At 37.1% G+C, this 19393-nt stretch overlaps 1 protein-coding gene across 7 annotated transcripts in view; it reads left to right on the top strand.

The window, feature by feature from the left end:
- RGS22 (regulator of G protein signaling 22) overlaps positions 1-19393 on the top strand; it is a 65916-nt gene that overhangs the window by 37800 nt on the left and 8723 nt on the right. For 3 of the 7 annotated variants that reach the window (XM_088155004.1, XM_014879826.2, XM_088154985.1), the window contains 9 exons: positions 1173-1265; positions 1761-1909; positions 5029-5191; positions 5809-5967; positions 7785-7847; positions 9835-9996; positions 12881-13060; positions 14562-14702; positions 18141-18365. In XM_088155004.1, the coding sequence (XP_088011130.1) occupies positions 1173-1265; positions 1761-1909; positions 5029-5191; positions 5809-5967; positions 7785-7847; positions 9835-9996; positions 12881-13060; positions 14562-14702; positions 18141-18365 (1335 nt within the window). Of the gene's footprint in view, positions 1-1172; positions 1266-1760; positions 1910-5028; positions 5192-5808; positions 5968-7784; positions 7848-9834; positions 9997-12880; positions 13061-14561; positions 14703-18140; positions 18366-19393 lie in introns of those variants that run through there. The other 4 variants (XM_088154991.1, XM_088154999.1, XM_088155020.1 and 1 more) reach the window with 4 other exon arrangements.

The following is a 19393-nucleotide window of genomic DNA, read 5'->3' as shown; positions in this document are numbered from 1 at the left end:
TATATATATATATATATGTATATATATATGTATGTACACATATATGTTTTTTCTTTAAATGAAACATGAAATCAGAAGAGTTTCTTTTTAGTGTTGATTCTCATTCTGCTTCTATCTGCTTTCTCTTTAAACTTTATGAAAAATGTTTTGAATTATTTTACTATTTAATTTTTAACTATATTTTTTTTTAAGGGAAAGAATATCCCAAAGCACTTTATAACAATGGAATAAAGTTAAATTGAGCTTGAAGATATTCAGATAACACAGTGATTAGCGTGGTATTCATATTTAGATGAAAGTATCATGAATATTAATCTAAACATTTTCTTCTCTCTCTGGCACATAAACACATATAAGAGAATCACAGCTTTCTAACCTTTGTAATGGCCATGCAGATCAGTGTAAGGCATTGGCTCGATTTTGCTAAATATCCTAAAATCTGCATTCAAATGGTTTAGTCAGCCAGGAGGGTCACCAAATATCTCTCTCACAGTTACTGATTGTTTGCACATAACAGGAAGAACTGCTCTAGTTACAAACAGCTTCCAATTAAGTTAAAAATGCCAATTCCATGAATTCAAATCACACACAGTTAATAATTTAAGAAAGGGGACAAGACTGAAAGTCAGAAAGCTTTCATCTTTATTGTTTAAATATTTTATCATCTTTCTCATCTTAAATTTCTGCTTCTCAAAATCTGTGGCACTCTGTATTTTTGACATTTCCCATTGAGAGTCCTAATTTTAAGAACTGTTTTTTCTGCTTCTCAGTGGCAGTTTGACATACAATTTGCTGATATAGGCAATCAGGTATGTCTGACCCAATATACGCAATATAATATATGCACGGTATATACAATATATTATGTACACATTAGAATTTAGCAATTTTTTGAATCAAAGTTATTTGCTTAAAGTTATAGTTAAGTTGTTTAGTAGTATGCTACAGAAATCTGCATCTGATCCTACACAGATGGGCAAAGTTTGTTCTACCAGAGTTATTGATAGAATTGTTTGTCACAAGAATGTGACTTCTTGTCTCTTCTAAACATCAGTCTCATTACTGGCAAACGTGCTCTTTTCTATCCACTGTCACTGGAAAAGTGCCCATGTAGTTCTCCATCTTTCTATAATGTGTACTGTAGGGGTGATACAAGATATTATTTTTATTAGGTGGAGTTGGTGGAAGAAACTCAACAGCTGGACTCCGTGTACTTTAGAGAGCTCCAGGCTTTGCATCAAGTGAGTAGTTCCAAGAAGGATGAGGTAAGACAAGTACCTACTAACAAAAACAAACCCTTTCTCTGTCAGAGAGGGTTCACACTTTGAGTATCAGCAATGAAAGGCTGACCAGATGCTAGTTTGGAGAAGCAAATAGTCTGATTTCTACCATTCATTTTGGGGACTGATTGACAGCCATTGTGTTAATTAGATACACAGATCTTCTGTCAGTTCCATCAACATCAGACCTAAAATCTGTGGAATGTATTTCGGGCCCTTACTCTTGTATATATGCCTCCATTTCCAGTGAATTACAGGTATTGGATTATTGGATTATTTGATTATGGAACCTGCAGACACTGATATGTTTAAAGCAAACATAAAAGTAATGCTTACTAGGAGCTGGAGCCTTAATTTATTTTCTCAGTGATTAGAAAGCTATTTTACAGAGACAGGTTATCTAATGCAAGGATTATTAGACTAAGCAAAATGCAGAGGTGAAAAAAACACTTATGCAAGCAAAATAACTTCTTCCCTCAGAGTACTGTTGCTGACATGGGGGCTCTCAAAGAAAATCAGCACTTGCATCAAGCTCCCAAAGAATTGGCAGGTCCTAATCTATCTCACCTGATTCATGACAAAAAGAAGTTAGAACAGTTCCGGGCTTTTCTTAATAAGCATTCTGCTAGGTACGTTTCTTCATTATTATTATTATTATTATTATTATTATTATTATTATTATTATTATTATTATTATTATTATTATTATTATTATTATTATTATTATTATTATTATTATTATTTTACTTGTTTCTAAATTCAGAAGAAATATTTGCTAATGATCTTGGTTATCTAAATGTTGACAGATTTTAGTCTTTTAAAACTCGTTTTTTCATATTTATGAAACACACAGACACATTGTTCAGACAACTGAATTGTCTTAACATGTTTGGGGTAAAAATTCTCCTGTCAAAACATATTTGTATTACAGTTCTGCTTTCAGTTTCTGCTTTGATTAGTGGCAAACCCCTGAGTAGAACAATTAGCCTATAATTAGTAAAATTTTCTCTCTTTTAGTAACAGATTCAATTTAGTACATTTTTAAAATTAAAGCTGGTTATTATAAAAATGTACAAATAGAAAACAGGCATATTATTCTCACAGTGTGACAGCAACCACAATTTTGTATGTGCTGTACAGATTTAAGTACTAGCTTGTAGCAGATACAATCTTAGGCAGGGTCTTTGAAAAAGTGAGCCTGTTTGTTTTAAAAGTAAGATCTAAACAGAAGCTGACACTTTTTCTTTTGTCTTTAAATTGTCACTTCCTTCCTTTAATCCGACTTCCCATGAGTTGATGCTTTGCATATTGGCTGTTGCTACTAGTCAAGCACTATAGCTTTACATTGGCTATTGCTCAGCTTTTTCAAAAGTGCCCAGAAAGGGGAATCTGGCACAAAACTCCTCTGGCCAAGACTCAATGTCATCACTTCTGCTTATCATCACATCGGTTCCCTTTGTAGTCAGAGAGAGAAATATACACTTCTGCATGCAATATTCCTAATTCTGATGGTAACATCTAAAAACAGTTTGGATGGATCTTTCCTGAGATTACTGACTACAAAAGGACTGCAGATAATGAGTTCAGATGGAAATTCTTATAGTGTACTGCCTATAGTCAGGTGACTTCTGAGTTAATTGTCTAGATCAGTGGTCTCCAAACTCTTTGCTCATGCATCTCATCAGTAAAAACTTTTTCATCATGGAACCCTGTGTGTATAAATATATATATAAAATACATTATAGACATTACATGTGCTACTAAAGTTTTAATATTTTTTTCCTGCTCCTCAACAAATGGTCTTGCACACCCCCTTCACACATTGCATTTCAGAGACCACTAGTCTTGAGCTCCTCTCTAACTGGGGAAATGGTGGGAATCAGCAGATAACATGGACATGGTCATGTCTGTGGTCATGGACAGGTATACTGAATTTCCTCCAGTATTTCCTGATTCTTTGTTAATCACAGACAAGTCCCATCTTGAGTGGTAGAGCCAGACAGAGAAATGTTTAATTTATGGAGCATTTTTTTCCCCTTTTTGTAAACCTTCATGATGAAGAAAAACATTTGAAAAAGTCTCACAGAAGAGTTTTAGGGTTGGGTCCAGACTAGTTACTCTGGAGTCCAGCTGGCAAGCTACAGTAAAGGTGCTTAATGATACTATAAGCTGAAGTGATCCTAGAACTAATGCAGTCTGGAAAATTTCAGAAAAAAAACAACAAACACGTCATTTGCCTTTTCATCAAAACTTATGGTTCTGATTATGTCCAATTGTAAGTGATCCAAGTTTCAGGAAGGACAGGTGCTGAGTACCTGCTCACAAATTCTGGTAAGAAACTAAACAAAGCTCCATTAATTAATGCTTTGTTAAATATATAGGATATATTCACACAATTGCAGGACAATTTAGTATTAGTGGTTAGTGAATTGCCACTTGTTAGTCTCACCAGGCTAATTGACTATGGATGTGCTCCTGATCCAGGATGTCAGGATAAGCCACCACTAAATGGTTAATCTTCACACTTTCAGATTTTTTAAAAAGATGCACATATTTGGTCAGTTGTCATAGGTAGATGCCAAGGAGTTACTCCATAAACCACAGTAATTTGGATCACTTGTATTTGGGTGAACTTACTCATGTCGTGATGAACTAGCAAATGAAAGAATTTCAGTCTCAGTAGAACTTAGGGTTCTGTAAGGGTCTCAAAAGACTTTTGAAAGGAGAACATCTGTTCTTAAATCAGTCAGATGCTTTTGAATGTTTTACTCATAGATTAGTGTTTTGAAAAAGCCAGTTATTAACCAAATGGAAAACTGAAACAGATTTGTCTGAATTCAATTTCATATTTCCTGCTGCAAATACAGTGAATGTACTAACTAAAATGCTCATAGAACTTCAGTTAATAAGATACTGTCAGAAAACAGTCAAATAAATTAAACTGAAATTATAGATATGTACTTTATTCTGTTGTCTGGTTAAACGAACAAAACCATTCTATGATTCTATGAAAACAAATTTATATAGTGTACACTCAAATATTATGAACAATATATAGATTGAGAATTGCATATTTGAAAAGATTTGTCACTGACTATGACTAATGAAATAAGTAGTAGAATTGGTAATTTATGAGAAAGCAGCCCACAAAAAAAAGCCCTAGAAACAAATTTTGCCATTAACTGTATTTATCTGCTTAACTGCAGACTGACTTAAACTCTAGCACTTCACAGGGGGCAGGAAGGGGGTGATTTCTTGGGCTGATGTTCCCAGCTGTCATCCCTGCTCCTTTCTCAGGCAATATAACAAGGGGGCAGAGCAGGAGGCGTCAACTCGTCTCTCAGTGGCTTGCGGCCTCGGTACCGATTCAAACTCTCATCTGTTCCATTTTTCATTCTGTCTGTGAGCTCTGCACTATGGTTCTGGTTCACAGTCCCTGCTGGATTTAGCAGGGGCATATTGAGGAGGTTACTCCTTTCGGGGTACCTCCAGATGGCACCCTAAGTGAGATGTAAGATGAAGTTTGTAGGTTTGTAAGTTTGTAAGCTTGCTCTGCCTGTTCAGCAAGTATCATGGTCTCAGCAGATGGTACTAGCAGAGAAAAAAATGACATAAAATTTCAGGCCAATCTGACCTGATATTTAGGTCTTGAATACTTTGGTGGGTTGTGGTTAAACTAATAACTCCCTAGAATGTTGATGAAATTAACTCAATATTGAAATAACATTCTGTTTAAATTTGTTTGTAGCATGGATCTCATGTGCTGGCTAGATATTGAAGAATTCAAAAAGACACTTCACAAAGATAAAGAAAAAAGTGATGAAAAATCTAAAGACATTAAAACCAAGTACTTAAACAAAAAGTACTTCTTTGGACCCAACAGCCCAGCTACCAGAGAACAACAAGAAAAGGTAGCAGTTACAGAGCCATTCATGAGGAACAATCACTGTGACTGTGACTGAGATAAAAAATCCACAAGTGGGTTTGCTCCAGCTTTTCCCCAAGCTCTCTCCTCAAATCTTACCTATATTTTTGGCCAGAAATCTGGTCCTGTTCTGGTTGGACAGGTCCCTTCCTTCCTGTTCAGGCTTTTCCTCCTTACCTCTTACAGAACATCTCTCTCAAACGGTGATCTGAGGCCACAGCCAGAGCATGCACAAGACAGCTCAGAAAAAGTGTAAAAATTACTTTCAGGCACAGTGACTTGTTCCAGCTTTCTATTTCAGTATGCCAGTAAAGCCACAGACAGCAAGTCTGAGCTGTGGTACTCTGATATATCTTGATACTTAGGCAATTTACTTGGTCAAGCTGGGGTATTATTTGCCAGAGTCTGTATCCTATTATAGGTAGGGACAAATGTAATCTGTTCCCTTTTATGAAAAGTACATGTGAGCCTTGGGTAAGCATGCATTAAGTGCTTTGCTTACAGTTAAGCTCATGCTTTGCTAAATCAAGGGTGTAGAGAGATAAAGGACTTTTGGTATACACAAAAGTTTATGTCATGTGTTATTGTATTTGGATTGCTTAGCTAATGCATTCAGGTGGAGGAAGGAGACAAAGCCTTCGTGATCAACTTTCGGCAGCAATTCTGCTAGAAGTTCAGCAATGCGTCCAGAAGAGATTAGAAAAACAATGGCTGCCATTGTTCCTGGCAGATGAACACCAGGGGGCGGAGGGACAAGCAAAGGTAATTTTTTAACAATGGCAACACATAGAGGCATTGTTTTTTGTTTGGCTCATAATTTACCTTTGGGATAAAAATATTCAGAGGACAAGCAGCTCACAACTTACTTTCAGTTTACATTGAAAGAGATTTTGTAGCATGTACAGGTTGAAACATTTATCTTAGTAAGTGTGAAGGAAGTTCATCTGAAGGTTTAGTTTAGCTGACAATATTATTGTTAGATCCTAAATCTGAAGGAGCTGGTATTAGCTCTACTGCCACGTGGGCTGCCAGAAGAGTGACCTAATTTTTGCTATAATGCTACACTCTCCCTATGCCATTTTGCCTTAGCCATACAGCTGCACGCTGAAGAAACAACTGCTTTGTGTAAAGGATTTGCCCAAGGGGACCAGAACACAAGCAAATGAGTGAGCTTCCCATGCCATAATTCTTTCTCTTATGCTGTCCACATTCTCCCATCTGGAGCTTCAGTGCCTGTAGAATTGAATTCAGGACTTGTGAAGTTCTTCTGAGTGGGGAGGTTAATTGCTACAAGCCTTGCTCCAATCGGTTACTTCAGAAAGTTGCCAAAAGGCTGGGAGTGAGGAGCCTTTCACTCCTGCTGGTTCATTAGAAAGACTGAGGAATGGGCAGGGCTAACATCTGCCTTTCATGATTGCCTCTGTGGCTGTGAGTCATGCAAGGGGATCATCCTGCTGGTGACAGATGCAAAGGCTTGGTGTTTTGCACTTCCACAACAGCTCTGACATGTGAATGTCACAGCCGAAGGAAACTTCACAGTTCCACCAAGCAGACACATGCAGCTGCATTGATTCATAAAACTTGTTTTCTATCATCTTTAACATCATGAAGATTGTCAGAAGTGTTGTCAGAAGTACATATAAACTGAATCGTTTCCATTGATTCAGAACACTAAGCAATCTGAAAAGTATAGGCTTTAATATGAGAAACTGTAATTTTAACAATGATTATGTTAATTAAATTTTTTAAAATCCTAACCCTCTGCCATTTTTAGCTGAACTCTTCCTGCTTTACAAGCCCTGGCAGAAGACCAAGCAGTAAGGCTAAGCTGCTTCCAGGTCTGGAAGCTAACTCATGCCTCTTTTTGCACCTGCTGCACTGTGCTGGCAGGGAGATTAGCCCAAGTAGTTTAGAAAATGCTGTATTCAACTCAAATAAACAGTTTACAGGAAATACATACTTCTAATGAGCTTTTAGTCTTTTCCTAACTCCATTTATGTCCAATTGCTCTTTTCTCTTTCTTGTTTAAAATTCAGAGGATGAAAAGGTTCTTTGAAGAAAGTATTTTAGAAGAAGTGAAACCAGATGACATTCTCCACTGGCTTCATATTTCACTGTGACAAAACAGTGTGGGCATGCTATATAGTCCTTATTCAGGAAACCTGCCCTTTGTTTGAGGTGTAATTTAACTACAAAGCAGTTGCAGGATCAAGTCTGTATTTCTGATACAGCTGTACAAAGGAACTAAAACCATTTCATACTAAAAGAAAATTAAACCCAAAATTTATTCCTCACATAAGTGGCCCTCAGAACATTATGGGTAAAGTAAACTCTACCACCAATGCACGGTTTGACTGCTATTGCCTCTTGTCTTCTCTAATTCCCAGTCTTAATGAGCAGGTGCTCATTTACAGCTGAAGAAGGGACAGCATTCTGTGCGGGTCCACGACAAGTTTCAGACATAAAATCCATAAGAAGACAAATGAACTATTCTACCACTGTGGTCTTAATTGATAAAAGACAGACCAGAAAACAAGAATATTAAAAAAATAAAATAATAATCTTTTGTTCAACCATAGGTAAGGGACATAACTGAAGATCTTTCACACAAAGACCAGCAAAAGACAACCAGTATGTGGAAGGCAAGTGAAATTTACTGTGTCTCTTTTATCTGCAGTTTCACAGTCTTTTTCATTTGGACCCTGCACATTCTTCACAATGCCCCTGTTGACAGTGTGAGGCCCAAATGTAAATGCTGTTAAAAGCAATCATGACTGTATTGATTGCAGTGGACTGATTGCTCACATTACTCCTGAATTTAGCTCCCTGTTGGATGTTCATGGTAAATTTCTCTCCTTTTCTGTCTGGAGAGGTCATACTTGAAAATAAAGGTCTCTTGTCCTGGGCTTTGGAGCACTATTAACACTCCTCAAACTAATATTGTAGTCTAATTCACATTTATCTGTATTTTGCATGTAGTGGACTTATTTGGACAAGCTGTTCATTCCAGCATCTGGTAGTTTATTTATTATTGCAAGTGGATTACGTGCAGACACAAAAGGGAATGTGAAGTATGCAGTAGAGTGGGCAGGTTTAATCATATCTCACAGTATCCGTTTCATTTAGAATTGTATTTTAATCTCACAGCATTGAGATAATATCAAATTTAAACTTTTTAAACCTTTGTAATAATACATTTCATCAGATGTTTGCCAGTTTTTTCCTCTTGAAGAGCAGTGAACTTTTTGTGATTGCCAACATACAAGTTGTGTACATTTGTTCAGTTGAACTTTTATTGTCTGTTGAAATCAAACTAGAGACCCGGTCACCGATTATCCATGCAAACCATCAGCACAAAATGGATCCAAAGTGCATGTGGGTTCTGTTAACTGAGTTTTCCCTTTGTTTGTCGGGAAGATGGTTATTCTCCATGTCCTGCTTCAAGGTTGTTGACCCATAAAATAAGCAGTGTTTATATACTGGTATAGGGATAGAAGCAACATTTTGTTCTTCCCTTCATGAATATGCCCTAGAAATTTTTTTTTTCAAAAGTTCCCTAAATCCTGGTCACAGGGAATAGAACATGTTTGGAGAATTGGAGAAGGGGCTGAGAAGATCCAACGCTACTGCCTAAACTGAGCTGACTCTATTTTCATCAAAGGACCCTCTGGACAGCCACCACCCTCCTTCTTCCCAGGGTAGGCTGTCACCCCTGGCAGGCTTTGTGACAGGACACTGAACATAACCCCTGCTTTTAAGATAAGTTGCAGAAACCCTTTCAGCTTAGGATCAGGTTAGATTTCCAGGACTATTGTCAACAATTAAAAATGCTTCTGACCGATGCTCACCATTGAACAGCACTCCACCCCTCCAGGACTTCAAGAGTTTTAAACCACTTTTAGAAGATGGTTTTCATTCATCCATCTGATAACAAAAGGGGGTTGTTTGGCTTGCTCCTCAGCAACAGCACAAGAACTGTTTGTTCAGGAAGGCAGGCCAGCATGAACTTCAGTTCAAACAAACTGTCCCTGCACAAGCCATCTTTCTTTCTCCACCCTTTCCTGGCTGCCTACTCTTCTGTGCTTGGCAGCATGAGGATTTCCAAAATATCTCAATGATTTTAAATTCTATTTCATTATTGGTAGCTTTATTTCACAGAAAGCAAACACTCTGGCTTCTGTGGGTGATCATAGCAACACATTTCAAACCTCATTTTGTTGGTGAGATCCCTGTCAGAAGTGTTTTACAACTTTAAGCTATGTGGTTTGTGTGTTCCTTTTCCTTTGTTGTTTGTTTGCCTAAAACTCAAAAAGTAGCCCATTACCATAATCAATAACAATAGCTGTTCCTATACTTTGTAGGATGCAGTCATATGGTCTAAATCATTGTCAGTCATTTCCTCTCTCGTCACATCTTCCAAAAAATGTTCCCCAAACCAAACTGAAAAAAAAAGGAAAGGAAGAAATGAAACCTTGCCACGTTTTATTGTATCCATGTAATAAACTCATAAACTACTGAAAGTTAGGGTCAGTGCAAAGATAAGAATCTGCCAGTTTACACTAACTAATGCCTTTGTTATTGCTTTTTGAAACAAAGTTTATTTGGTGCATCTATTTCTTCTTTTGACAGCATGTGGACAATAAGAGTGTTTCTTCATCTAGTGAAATAATTGCTTTCCGCAAAGCGCTGTTGGATCCAGTGACGACAAATCTGTTTCAGCGCTTTGTGGCACTGAAGGGAGAACTGCTGGGGAATGGAGTGCTCTTTTGGCAAGAGGTGCAAAAGTATAAGGTATGGTGGTAAAGCAGAGCAAAGGGAATAGCATTCAATTTGTAAGCAAACAATCCATTCCTGCATATTAGGAGAATTTTAACAAAAATATCTATAGGCATTCTGTTGTTCACAGTAAAGCCTCAACTGTTTAAACTGGTTTTTTCTTCAGTGAAAATCCTCACTTCTTAAGGGTAGCTATTCTTGACTCAAATGCATTATCCCTGTATCTCTTTATCTGTATCTGTATCTCTTAACATTCTTTGAGTCTCTAAAGGAACACTGCTATCTCACTAATTCCCAGAATTTGGTAGATATCTGTTGAGCAGTAGAAATATGCAAGCATTGAAATGTTCATTCTGTCTTTATAGCTACTATCTGAATTTGGTAATTTCTCAAAAAATGAGAAATAACTTTAAAGTTCAATCAAATCTACAGATGTAAACATGGTATCTACCAAAAAAACCTATATGTACATATGTACAATGCACTTTGTAGAATCAAATTGGACTTGAGCTGAGCTTGGGACCAAAATGAAATGTGATGGGAAAGGTCAGGGATTATGTCTCTCCCAAATACATGTAGTTTTGTGAAATTGCTCCTGTGTGGGTTGAAACACAATGGCAAACCTCTGGGGTGAAACTTTAAATCCCACTGCAGCCTCCTAGGAATACCCGGGACTGAATGCAAGGGCACCACAGATCTTTCATCTGTTCCTCATTCCTTTTGCCTCTGGGATATTCCTGATGCAAAAGTGCTACAAGAGTGCAGAACCTCTCCTGGGCTGCTGAACATGGCTGATGTGCACCTGGCAGGCAGGGAGCATGAAATTAGCTAACGTGCTCAGAAATTGGGCTGTAAACACAGCTGATGTTGCAGTAGCACTTGGAGATCCGGTGCAGGCATGGGGGTGTATTTTCACTGTTTAATTTTATGAATTTGAATTTGGTGTCTGCTTTAGAGGGTGAAGCTCCTCTGTTTCCAGGGGACAATCTCTTTTCCTCACAAATACTTTGATCCCAGGCAAGGAATTACTGGCTGAAATGCTCTCTGAGGGTGCTGCTGTTTCTCTCGTGGTTACAGAGTGACTAGTTTAGATTAAAACTTTGGTCTGAAGGCACCTGGTGTTCCATGACATAAATCCTTTTCTAGATATTTGAAGTTTTTTTGAGACTTGTGACTCCTCATTGCTACATCATGGAGGACATGAAAACTTTCTACAAATTAATGTGGAGTATAGTCTGAACTCTTTTCTTTGTAGAACTGCTCACTGAAGAAAGCCTTCATTGTTTTTTGTCCCACCCCCTTTTCTGCATTTATGTTAATTTTATTTGTCTTGTTATCAAGAAAAAGTACAATCTGACCATATTTCTCCATGCATGCAAATTGTCATGGTTGGCAGTTGATGCTCTTTGTAGAAGCAAGGGGCTGGAGTAGTAGGAGTGTTGTGGGTCAGGCTGAACTGCAGGAATATTGCCAAAGGCGTGGGCAGCACTTTGCACAGTGCATACTTGTATTGTCTGAGCCCTATCATGCCATCAGTTTAGACAGAACTCCCTTTAGGAGTCAATGACTGCATTGCTCTCCATAACCCATTAGGCTGGCGGCACATCTTGGGACAATCCAAAACCAAGATTTTTTTTTTAAAAACAAATATGAAGAAACATAACTCCGTGGATCATTTCCATCTGTTCATCTATGCTCGGTCTCATCTCTCTTCATATCATATGGCTTGTTTGTCTTCCCTCTTAATACAGCTCTCTGCCTTCTCTGCTAGATGAGCAAAGAAAGCCGTAATATATATTCTTAGGATATACTGAATATGTTTTTGCATTGTCTTACTCTCTTTTTGTAGTTGTTATCATTCTTTTTTTTTCCTTCCCAAAACAAAAAGTATTCATAACAAAGCAAGCCAACTCTTTCACATACCACATTTCTGGTTAAAAGCCATGGTTTTAATTTCTTTGCAAAGTAAATATAAAGCCTTCTACACCAAAACTAAATTCAGATTCTTAATTTAGAGATCTCTCCCTGAAAACCCTAGAGTGCTCATTGTGTCTCTAAGATATACATGATAGTTGTCTAGTGTCATAAATTCCTTGAAATATATGGATAGAAGGAAAGTTCATGTTTCAAAGTGTTGGAAGGACACTGAATTATTTTTCCTTCATGTCAAAGTCCAATGGTGGCGTAGTCAGGGTGTTAAAATGCAGTAATAACAGGTTTTACAAGAGCAATAGGATCACACTAAAAAAGTAGAAAACCCCAGTCTTCCTTTGACATTTCACTCCTGTAAGTTCAGGTTTGTTTTGTATTCTATAGTGTACAGAGTTATTTCAAACCCTGAGATTTTGGGAAACTAGAAAATCTTAATGAATGGTAAAAGTAGAAGATGTCAATAAATGGAAGATTGTACTGGTAGCTGACATTATCCCCTCTTGTGAAAACATTCCTGCTTTGAATATCTTGTACCCTCTAAATATTTCCCCTCTTTTGTTGGAGCACTTAAAGTATTTCTTTATCTTTTAGTTCCCATTGCTATGCCAGTCATAGCAGGCTCATTGTGAAAATCAGTGCATTTCACACTTGCCGATGTGTTTCTCTTTTGTGTCTCCTATTTGCCAGTAATGCACTTAATATCTATGCTGTTCCATCTGAACATGCAGGCAGAGATTATCACCTAAAAACAATGATTGCTATGTATCTGCATTTGCAAACCAGAAGTCCCATGCATGTCTTAAGTTTGACCATGCCCATTTACCAAAAGAATTTTGCTCTGCATACTGAAGGAATTTATTGTATAATTATTTTTGTATGACTATTGCTTTTTGATCACTGGTGCCCTGTAAAGGTTCTTGTGTGAGTCTCTCTCCATTGACTGAAAATGCTATTTTTCATCTTTCAGGACTTGTGCCATTCTCATTGTGCTGATGCCATAGTTCAGAAAAAGATCACAGCTATTATTGACTGCTTTATTAATTCTGCCATACCCCCAGCTTTGCAGATTGACATCCCACCTGAACAAGCAAAGAAGATTGTGGAGCACAGGAAAGAACTAGGACCTTACATATTTAGAGAGGCACAGGTAAGAAGCCAGTCAAATCTATAATAGATCTGGCTAGAGACTGAGTACCTGATTTTAAGAACAGTCTTCATTGCTTATGTGACTCCACACATAAGCCTGAGCTTGAAGGAGAAAACTGTAGTCATATATTTCAATGACTGCAAGGTGGAGATGGAAGAGAGTCTTCAGACATATACTGCTCAGTAAAGAAAATCTCTGACAGCTAGCTGTTCCTGGAAGGGTGTTATCCAGGTCTCTGTTGGGAATTCTGGCAGTAGAAATGAATTCTGTCTATGTTCTTAATTGCTTGTTCTTTACCACTTGGTTAATGTCACAGAAGTAATTTGTAGTTAGAAAGTTTGTGGGTTTCATGTTTTATGAAAAATGCAGATGTGAGTAAAGCACAAAGACAGCTTAACTTGCTGAATGTCTTCCCCTTCTTTATTACAGAAAGTGTGTATTAAATGGCTGTAGACAATTTTCTCTCTGATCTTTCTATTAATCAGGTTGAATAGCAATTTTGGAATCTTTACAGACTTACTATTTTCTTATCCCTTGATACTGCCTTGTCTTATCTTCTAAGTCCAAGTAAAGTAGTTGTTTTTCTTTTCCTATAAAATTGCCACCAACACCTTTAGACATCAACTGAGAGTCCATAAAGTGTTTGGATGACAATAGATGAATGATTTGTCAGAGAAAAGGGTTCATATAAGTCTTAAGAGAAAGAGAAGTCTCATTTCAGCCTGTGTAAAACCCAGTGAACTCCAGAAATGTGGCACAAACCCAAAGGAAGAACTAGGCCAAAAAGCTGGGACTGGAACCCGACAGTGGCTCACATGTCACTTTCAAGCCTGTTGAGCCAGAAGCAGTGAGCATGCTTGGCTCCTTTGAAGCCAAGTTTCTCAATGCAAATTAAACATCTAAATAAATTGAAGAATGTGAGCCTTAGTACGTGCAGCAACAGAATTCACTGAGCCCCTCTGTTTGCTTTTCTAAAATTGTTTTTCTTATTCTAGTTCAAAAACGACCCTGTGAGAGATTATATCATTTAAAAATTATCCAAGATTTGCTCATAGATCTGTAATGTGGTTTAAGAGCCTTTCCAGAGGCAAAAAAGTATTTCCTTTCTCTTAAGGAGGGAAAAAAAGCCCTCTCCCTCATGAACTGAATATTTGAAATACTTGAGCAGAACAGTGGTGCAAAAGCAATTCTACTGGTGTATATTTTATCAAGAATACTTGTAAAAAGTGATGGATGTTTTCATTAATGCAAACAATTGTTTAGGGAAATATAAAAAAAGAAAGTGCCTTTTAACTGTGTTTTAGGAAGATTTTTCACCAGTAATAAACACACTGATGAAAAGCATGTGCCGAGCAAAGCTGGGCTGAAATGTCAGGACAGAGTACGTGGGAGGAACAAGGCTGTGTGTTCAAAAAAAATAGTTATCTCATTCTGCATTTTATTTTACAATCAACTGTTTCCTTAATACAGTCAAGATTGACTTTATTTTCTTCCTGTGCAGATGAGTATTTTTGCTCTTCTGTTTAAATTTTGGCCAGAATTTTGTAAGTTGCAAAGCAATCCAGATAGTGAGAAAATTCTAGTTGCCTTGGAGAAAAAAAAGGAAAAAGAGATGCGAAAGAAGGAAGGGATAACAGCAAAGGTAAGGCTCGTAAAGTTTCAGGTGACTGTTGATGAGCTGAATAACATGAGCAAAGATACATGAAATAAAATATTCCTTTCTCAGCCTGATCCAAAGTTACCAAATCTTGTTAGATTTCAAGCTTTACATGCAACCCAGTCCTAAGGTGATTAGTTCCCTATTCTGCCAATACATATAAATATGGGTAACTTGAAGCAGATGAGTCAATAGAATACTCCTTTCATTAACCAGAGGAAAAAATGTATTTTAGTCACCTTTTGTGTCAAGAGAAGAGCAAAAAAGAAGGCTGAATTAAGAATAATAAATCTGTGTACAGTCCATGTATACTGTGGGCTACTGCAGACCTGTTTGCATTTTCATGATGTATTGTCTTATATTAGAATTTACATTCTGTATCATAACTGAAATCAAACCAAACTCAAACCATAATTGATTTCATATCTGTTTTCCAAAAGGACCATTTGAGAATCCTGCACATTATTAAAAAAAAAAAAAAGTGGTAATTGCTTTTCATAATCTTTGCCTTTTTTGAATATTTCTCAGCTTTGAAAGTGAAATTGTTAGACTGTTCACATCAAGTTTCCAGACAGTTCCAGTGCACTAATAGAACTGTGACCTCTACAATGGAATGCTTGTTTGTAAAAATGTTTTTCTTGGATTTTTAAAATTAAAATATAATGGACTTCTTTTTCTATTGATTATAGGCTTTGGAAAAGTTTATTTTTTATTAAATACAATTGTTTGGCAAGCTTTGAGGAGAGAACATTCTTTTAAGGGCAGAGAAAGTACTGGACTTGCAAACTATAATAAGTAGCATTACAGAGACCTTTACGTAATCTAAATGCCATGTACATGTGTTGAGATGTTCCACGTAACAAAAACCACACAGGTATCTGGACAGATAAAGACATAGGCCCATAAGAACATGTAAATATTGTCATCCTCTTTTAGGCACATGAAATCTGAGGACCAGTGAAGCATTACTCAAGGCTACACACCAATGTCAAGGGAAGTCCAAAATCCAAGAATTCATCCTCCTTTCTCCCAAGCACATTGTCTCCATATACATACATCTGCCAAGGCCATTGGCAATACTTGTAGTGCAATAATGCAATATTTCTAAGTAATGCACTTTTGCATTTTCACAGACTTCTTTTCCATCTGCTTGTTGCCTGTCTACAAGATTTCTGATCAAGATCAAGGAATAAAGAGCAAATCTTAGGCAGGAGGGCAAAAGCCTAGCTTTTATGGAGAACAAACGGGAACAATTTGCTTCTAAACTGGGAAATAGAGTAAGAAATTTTAGACAGTGACAGGTAGAGAATGCAGCTCAGTAAACAGTTTGTAAACTATTCTTCTCAAACAAAAAAAACCCCCAAACAGTAAATCAGTTACCTTTTAAAATCTCTTAAAAGAATGAATGCAACAGATAATTTTTTAATAGTGTTTTAAAATATATATTTTTTAATTTTAAAAATCCTTTTCTGTTATTGTTTAAAGAATTTGCCATTTACTGTTCTCTTGACTGAGATTTCTGTCTTCCTGGTGACAACATAATTCAAATGATTCAGTATCCCTGAAGGATCCTGATAAGGTTCATCTAAAATGAGTAATAGCAGGTTCACTTGTTGGCTTGTGGAAGGTGATGATTTCTTGGCAATGAAAATAAGGACTATGTTCCTCTGCCCCACCAAGCTCACTGCATGAGAGCAAAGCTCTGGCAAGGGTTAGAAACAACTTTTCTTATATATATCTTCTCTCCACTCCACAGATCAGTTGCTATTTTGGGTTTATGTCAAACTGAGCAATCGTAGTCCTAGGGGAGGAATTTGCTGTCTTCTTCCTTTACACGTGTCCTCAGGGCACTGAATCTACCTGTGCTCACCTCAGTTTTAGAACTGAACAGATAAGAGTTAGACTTTCATGTAGTATAGTGGAAAAAATGGGCAGACAAGGAGTTTTTCACTAAGCAATGATGCATAACTTGGTATTATTTGACTATCTCAATTTTTTTTGTGTGCCTATTTGTTATTTAAGGGGAAAATTCTATCAAAGGCATCCTGGCAATGGACTTGTTCATTTGTTAGCTGCTAGGTGCACATGCCAAGTCCCTTTTTGCAGCCTGCCTTCATACCAGTACTAGTAATTTGTTGTATACATCATTGCATTTTATCTCCAAAGTAGATTTTGGATTTTTTTGATTTCAAGTGCACAAAATAGGTTGAAATTTTTAGCTTTGACTTACATTGTAGATTTTTACATGCTCTTTCCATGTTCTTAGCAAAGAAAGCTATCAACATTCTTTTCATTTTCTGTGTTTCTGCCATGTCTCTTAGCAATAAGCTTATTTGTTAGTAAGTGGTGTAATGGCATGGGATCTAAATTTGCTACAACATTGTTAAATTTATTATGTGAAGTCATTTTTAAAGACCTTGCTTAATTCACCATTCTCATTGAGAGAGCCAGCAAACATAAAGTGCAGTGCAGCAGTATTCACACCACCTCTGTGTTTGCATTGGCATCCCTATTCCATCAACTGAGTGTGCCACAGAAGTTACTGAGCTTGTTTCTGTACAGAAGATCAGCATCACACTTCCTGGGCAGTTCTGTACCCAAAAGTCACTGTTACAGTTGATGGGCTCATAGGACAGTGGGAATGATGAGGAAGGAAAAGGCACTTTTGGGAGCAAGGAAACAAGTTAGTGTGATTCTTTTCCAGATCTTTCAGGGACTTACTAAGTGACTTTGGGAACCATTTGATCCCCTTTTTTTCCCTCACTATCTCACTTGGAACATAGGAGGGTTATATAACTCAGCTCTTAGAGAGAGCTCTTTGTGAGGTCAAATATGAACATCAATTAATGTTTATAAAGAGTTTTGGGATCATCAGACAGAATGTGCAAAGGTGAAACAAACCAACATGAAAATGACAAACAGTTAATCCCCAGAGCAGTTTGCCAAGGGTTACAATGCCTTGTTCTTCACTGTAGATTGTACATTGCCTGCTTTCCTAGCTTGTATACTATAGTTCACACACAGCTACTGGACCAAGCTGGAATTAATCAGGACAAATCCTACATTCTACATTTATACCTGAGGCCAAATTAGAGGCTCATAATGTCCCCTCTGTCCTTAAATATATTCTGTTGCAGATCTGCCCTGTCACCTGGCTATATTTTGGAGCAGGTATTGAATCTGAAAGAAAGATGGTCTGCAGGAGTGTAGAGGACAGGAAATGTGAACTAGAACAAAGAAATGCTTTTAAAAAGCAGCTACTATTTTAAAATATGCTCAACATGATGATTGATGAAACTAAACATTACAAAACTTTACTGCAAATGATACTATCTCATTTCTGATGGCAATTTTTGGTTCCTCAGACTTTGTTTTTCACTTTAGCTCTGCAACTATTGTTCACATCTAATTATGAGTTTTTAGCATTCGCAGGGTAAAGAAGCAGAGAGAAAACTCACAAACTTGGCTCAACTTAAGTCTTTGACTCAACTTAAGACCTCGACTCAACCTAAGTCCTTGACTCAGCCTGAACCCTTGACTCAGCTTAAGCCCTTGACTCAACTGCCAAAGAGTGTTTTGCTAGATGAGCTTGATGTGAAGAGAAGATCAATAGCATCTTTAGCACCTAAAGATGGACATGGGAGGAAGGTAAATACTACATGCTTTTACAGATATTTTTCAAGAGAGATAAAATGATCTTGGTAAAAGGGGAAGGGGGAGTTTGGTTTTGAAGACTGCTGTTAGATGTTTCTTCTATAACTGTTCATTCTTCTACAATTAGCTTTACTGTTGTAAGTTTACCTACCTTACCCGTGTTTGTTTTCTTGGGGTTTTTTTGTGGTTTGTTTTTGGTTTTGTTTTTGGTTTTTTTTTTTGGTTTGGATTTTTTGTTTTCGTTCTTTATTATTTTTTTTTTCTGAGTAGTATTAACAGCTAACATGTTAAGGTCTAATGTTAAGGTCTTATGGTGTATAGATTAAAAAAGAATCTGTTTTTAAAGATAAATTGAATAAAAGGTAGTTTAGTTCTGGAATAAGAAGCTTTTCATTATTTGTGAAATTCATATCCTGAAAGAATTTGGTTTAGGCTAGAGAGTCCCGTTCTGGTCATATGTCAAAAACTGAAGCTGAGCTCCTGTGGGAAATCTAGGTATTTGAAAATCTGACAGCAAATACCACTTCAAGGCTTCGTCCATGACAACTCTGACTATGCATCAAATCTGTAGTGAAAAAGTAACAGTTATTTTATTGGGAAATGGGGAAAACAGACCTGCTACATTGGGCATATCAAGGGATCATTCATGACTGAGTTGGCACTGCCAGAATATAACAGGGTACCTGTGCAACCACATAAGCCCAGATATGTCCCGTGAATCAGGAGTAAATCACTCTTTGGCCACTGCTTGTATTCCATAGAGCTCTTCCCATGGCATTATGGTAGTGAAGAGCAGAATATAGAAAAAGGTACCATGAAATACCCCCAAAATATGAAACCACAGTGTGAATTGCATAATTAAGCTTACACTCTTACCCTTAAGTGGACCTTTTTAATTTGGTCATACCTATTTTAAAAAAAGTGAGTTGAGCAAGCCAGTATATCCCTGGCATACACTTAAGTCCTCAAGAAGAAGTAGAATAAACAATAATCTTTTAAAGGGCAGTTTCTTCATCCTTCTG

This window comes from Sturnus vulgaris, chromosome 1 (assembly GCF_052056855.1).
Source record: "Sturnus vulgaris isolate bStuVul1 chromosome 1, bStuVul1.hap1, whole genome shotgun sequence".
Lineage (NCBI taxonomy): Eukaryota > Metazoa > Chordata > Aves > Passeriformes > Sturnidae > Sturnus > Sturnus vulgaris.
This window is presented reverse-complemented; position numbering and strand designations above follow the sequence as displayed.